The sequence below is a fragment of the Myotis daubentonii genome, chromosome 3 (assembly GCF_963259705.1).
Source record: "Myotis daubentonii chromosome 3, mMyoDau2.1, whole genome shotgun sequence".
NCBI classification, from domain to species: Eukaryota; Metazoa; Chordata; class Mammalia; order Chiroptera; family Vespertilionidae; genus Myotis; species Myotis daubentonii.
Window position 1 is genome coordinate 178,640,718 of NC_081842.1, and position 5,171 is coordinate 178,645,888.

At 58.0% G+C, this 5,171-nt stretch overlaps 1 protein-coding gene across 1 annotated transcript; it reads left to right on the forward strand.

Moving 5' to 3' along the window:
- Positions 1 to 1,556: 1,556 nt before the first annotated feature.
- JUN (Jun proto-oncogene, AP-1 transcription factor subunit) lies at positions 1,557 to 4,290 on the forward strand. The gene has a single exon (XM_059689391.1). It carries the CDS (start codon positions 2,537 to 2,539, stop codon positions 3,539 to 3,541), a length of 1,005 nt encoding a protein of 334 aa, XP_059545374.1. The 5' UTR covers positions 1,557 to 2,536; the 3' UTR covers positions 3,542 to 4,290.
- Positions 4,291 to 5,171: the final 881 nt, after the last annotated feature.

Consider the following 5,171-nt stretch of genomic DNA (forward strand, 5'->3'; position numbering starts at 1 on the left):
TCCCCTTCCTCCCCCTCACTGCTCCGCACAGGCCTATGTACACCTGTTCCTGCCAAGTCACACTCAGATGCTGGCATTCCACGGAGGCTCTGGGAAACTCGGGGAAGGGGCCCGTTTGGCAACCACCTCCCGGCCTGAAGGTGATGATGCTACAGGAGCTCAGCCCACTGAGGTGGCTCTCCGGGGTCCCTCTTGCCGGGAAAGGAACTGCAGCTCAGAGAAGCTCGCTTCACCCCGTGGCAGGGCTGGCCACGACAGAATCCACGATTCCCGACTTCAGTATTCTTTCCACCAGACACTTTGCCTTAAGGGGCGCGGGATGGGGGAGGATAAAAGCGCCACCGCAGAAAAGGAGCCACTTATATGTGTCTAGCGCTTCCTACAGGCTACGCCAGATATGGGCCCAGCACCGGCCCGGAGCAGAGTCCTTGCTGCGTGACTTTCGGCCAGTGTCTCGGACTTATTTTCCGGGAAGCAACTCTAGGCGGGAGGAGTGTGCGTGCGTGTGTGCGTGCGTGTGTGTGTGTGTGCGCGCGTGTGCGCGCGCGCGCAGTCGTTCCAGCGATGTGGGGTGTGCGTGTTCTTGTTATGCGAGGGCAGGGGGTAGACTATCACCGGGGTTCTCCAAGTTTCGGATTCCCTATACGCTGGGGTTCTCAATTGGACGCAGAGTTGCCCCCCCCCCCCAACCAAACAAAACAAACTAGCCGTTTCCAAGACGAAGCTGTGGCCCCACACCCTTTCTCCCGTGGTCCGGAGGGCGAAGTGGGGGTACAGCGGGGACTTGGCCGGGCACCTCGTTTCGAGCAAAGCAAATCACTGGGCTTCCCGGCGCAGCCAGACAGCCGGGCGGACGGCGCCCGTGAACTTGACCGGCAGACAAACTTCCTAGCGTCCTCAACGTGGGGGGCCGCCCCTAAACTTAAGCCCACTTTCATTCCCCCCACGGGGGACTTAACAAGGCCACCTTAAGGGCGGCGCCCCGCCCCCCGGAAGTGCGGGGGGGGCAGGACTCCGGCGCTCGGCCTCCCCGCCTCGCGCGCGCGGCGGCCAAGTGCCCACAGATGGCAGCGAGCCCCGCGAAGTTGGGAGATACCACACGTCCCGCACCCTTGGTCCCAGACATCTGGCCGGGTCCCCGCAGCCTCCACATTCCCGCCCCGAGCCCCCAACTGGAGCCCGCCTCCGTCCGAGGCTGCGAGCGCCCGCGCGTCTGCCCGGTTCGCGGTGGAAGCCGTCACTAGACAGTCAAACCCCAAGACGTCAGCCCACAATGCACCGGGCGGGCCGGGAAAGACGCGCCGGGGAGGGGAGGGCGAGGAGTGGGACGCGAGCCGCGCAGGAGGGGGGCGGGGGGTGAGGAGAAAGAAGGGCCCAACTGTAGGAGGGCAGCAGAGCATTACCTCATCCCGTGAGCCTCCGCGGGTCCGGAGAAGAATCTTCTAGGGTGGGGTCTCCATGGCGACGGGCGGGCCCGCCCCCTTGAGAGCGACGCGAGCCAATGCGAAGGCCTTGGGGTGACATCATGGGCTATTTTTAGGGGTTGACTGGTAGCAGATAAGTGTTGAGCTCGGGCTGGATAAGGACTCAGAGTTGCACTGAGTGTGGCGGTCGCTGCGAGGCGCGAGTGGAGGTGCTGGGACTCCGGGAGACAGGCAGACACTGTCAGGACGGCACCAGTCCGAACTGCAGATCTTATTTCCTTTTCCAGTTTCTCTCCAACTGCCCAGAGCTAGCGCCTGTGGCTCCTGGGTTGGTGTTTTGGGGAGCACCCGAAGAGCCCCTTCTCCAACCGCCCCCTGGAGGAGCGTCCCGCTGCCCGGGCGCCGCTGACAGCGCGGAGAGCGGCGACTGTCGCCCGGAGAAGTCCGGCGAGCCGCTGCCGCGGCCAAGAACTTTCCTGGCCCGGAGAGCGGGGGACCAGCGGCCCCTGGGTCCCGGAGCGAACTTTTGCAAAGCTTTTCTCCACCCGCAGCTGCCGCGGCGACCAAGGAAAGCAGACGGCGGCGAGGAGCGCGCGGAGGGACGAGCGCTCAGCTACGTTCGCACCGGTTGCTGAACTTGGGGGAGCGCGAGCGCGGCCGCCGGGCGCCCCCTCCCTCTCGCCGCGGAGGAGGGGACAGTCGTCGGAGTCCGGGCGGCGGAGACTCGCCGCCGGCCGGCCATCTGCGGGGTCCGCGCCGAGCGCCGCCTCCGGGAGACCCGCTGCCGCCGGAGAGCGAGTCCGTTCGCGGGCGCCGAGAAGCCGCCGCGCGGAGGAGCGCTCGGGGAGTGACCGCGACTTTTCAAAGCCGGCGGCGCGCGCGAGCGGACAAGTGAGAGTGCGGGCGGCGTCTTAACCCCGCGCTCCCCGGAACGGACCGGTGAGGAGGGCGCCGGGGGGAGGGCGGCCCGCGGGCGCGCGCGCTCTTAGAGAAACTTTCCTCGCCAAAGGCCCCGGGAGGCGCGGGTGCCCCCCGCTGCCAGCGCGCTGTTGCGGCCCCGAAACTTCTGCGTGCAGCCCAAACGAACCCCACGTGAAGTGACGGACTGTTCTATGACTGCAAAGATGGAAACGACCTTCTACGACGATGCCCTCAACGCCTCGTTCCTCCAGTCCGAGAGCGGTGCCTATGGCTACAGTAACCCCAAGATCCTGAAACAGAGCATGACCCTGAACCTGGCCGATCCGGTGGGCAGCCTGAAGCCGCACCTGCGGGCCAAGAACTCGGACCTCCTCACCTCGCCCGATGTGGGGCTGCTCAAACTGGCGTCGCCCGAGCTGGAGCGCCTGATCATCCAGTCCAGCAATGGGCACATCACCACCACGCCGACCCCCACCCAGTTCCTGTGCCCCAAGAACGTGACGGACGAGCAGGAGGGCTTCGCCGAGGGCTTCGTGCGCGCCCTGGCCGAACTGCACAGCCAGAACACGCTGCCCAGCGTCACGTCCGCGGCGCAGCCGGTCAGCGGGGCTGGCCTGGTGGCTCCGGCCGTGGCTTCGGTGGCGGGCGGCAGCGGCGGCGGCGGCTTCAGCGCCAGCCTGCACAGCGAGCCGCCCGTCTACGCCAACCTCAGCAACTTCAACCCGGGCGCGCTGAGCGGCGGCGGCGGGGCGCCCTCCTACGGCGCGACTGGCCTGGCGTTCGCCGCGCAGCCCCAGCCGCAGCAGCCGCCACCGCAACCGCCGCACCACCTGCCCCAGCAGATCCCGGTGCAGCACCCACGGCTGCAGGCCCTGAAGGAGGAGCCGCAGACGGTGCCCGAAATGCCCGGGGAAACACCGCCCCTCTCCCCCATCGACATGGAGTCCCAGGAGCGGATCAAGGCGGAGAGGAAGCGCATGAGGAACCGCATCGCTGCCTCCAAGTGCCGGAAAAGGAAGCTGGAGAGAATCGCCCGGCTGGAGGAAAAAGTGAAAACCTTGAAAGCGCAGAACTCGGAGCTGGCGTCTACAGCCAACATGCTCAGGGAACAGGTGGCACAGCTTAAACAGAAAGTCATGAACCACGTTAATAGTGGGTGCCAACTCATGCTAACGCAGCAGTTGCAAACGTTTTGAGGAGAGACTGTTGGGGGCTGAGGGACAACGGAGAGGAAAAAAAAAAATAACAGACACAGACTTGAGAACTTGACAAGTTGCGAGAGAGAGAGAGAAAAGAAGTGTCCGAGGACTAAAGCCAAGGGTATCCAAGTTGGACTGGGTTGCGTCCTGACGGCGCCCCCAGTGTGCACGAGTGGGAAGGACTTGGCGCGCCCTCCCTTGGCGTGGAGCCAGGGAGCGGCCGCCTGCGGGCTGCCCCGCTTTGCGGACTGGCTGTCCCAGCGCAAACAGAACCTTAGACTTTTCTTTAACATTGACCAAGAACTGCATGGACCTAACATTCGATCTCATTCAGTATTAAAAGGGGGAGGGGGAGGGGTTGCAAGCTGCAATAGACTGTAGATTGCTTCTGTAGTGCTCCTTAAGAATACAAAGCGGGAGGGGTCGAGGGGGGAGGCGGGAGGGAGGTTTGTGAGAATGAGGCTGAGCCTACAGATGAACTCTTTCTGGCCTGCCTTCCTTAACTGTGTATGTACATAAAAATATTTTTTAATTTGATGAAAGCTGATTACTGTCAATAAACAGCTTCATGTCTTTGTAAGTTATTTCATGTTTGTTTGTTTGGGCGTCCTGCCCAGTGTTGTTTGTAAATAAGAGATTTGGAGCACTCTGAGTTTACCATTTGTAATAAAGTATATAATTTTTTTATGTTTTGTTTCTGAAAATTCCAGAAAGGATATTTAAGAAAATAAAATATTGAAAAAGTACCCCTCCCCCCACCTCTTTTCTGAATTATCTATAGATTACCTATCTAGATGGAGTTAAGAGTGTCCATTAAAGTCACTCTCAGTGCTTCTTACTAACAAGCAGTAAAAACTATTCTCTACTGGGCTTGAGAAGTAACTGTGGCTGATGCTCTCACCAAGTTATGCTCTTCCCTCCCCCACTGTCTAGGTAAAGTTGCTTACAAAGGATAGTGTGGCTTTTAAGGGGGCTGAGGGAGGGGAGGTTGTGGTAAAGAAGGACAGCCCACTGGGAAGTTCAACACTTTAAAGTTTGGATTATCAAGTGGCATGTGCTGTGACCATTTATAATGTTAGTAAAAATTTAACAATAGATGCTTATTCTCAAAGCAGGAAAGCTGGCAGATTTTTACAAAAGATGTATCCTTCCAATTTGGAATCTTCACTTTAAGAATTCCTAGATTAAAAAGATGGTCGTTGCTTATGAATATTTATAACAGCATTCTTGTCACAATAAACGTATTCAAATACCAGTAACAGATCTTGAATTGCTTTCCCTTTACTACTTTTTTTCTTCCCAAGCCCTATATTGAAGCTTTTCTTTTCAGTTGCAGGGATTAACATTACTACCATCTGAAGAACTTAGTTAAGAGTCAACACAGAATTGCAATATGGATGAAACAGTTACATTAATTCTTTCTCTCATAAACATCTATGCCTAAACAAATTATCAGTATAGCAGTTGACCATTTTGGATTCTCCTATAGTTTACTTCGTAGTTTATTTCTAAAATAATCAACCTGTTTAATTATTTTGGCATCAGTCTCAAAAGATGGTAATCTATATACTATGGAAAACATTTGCAAGAGAAAACACAAACAGCATCACGATGATTACATGTGTAA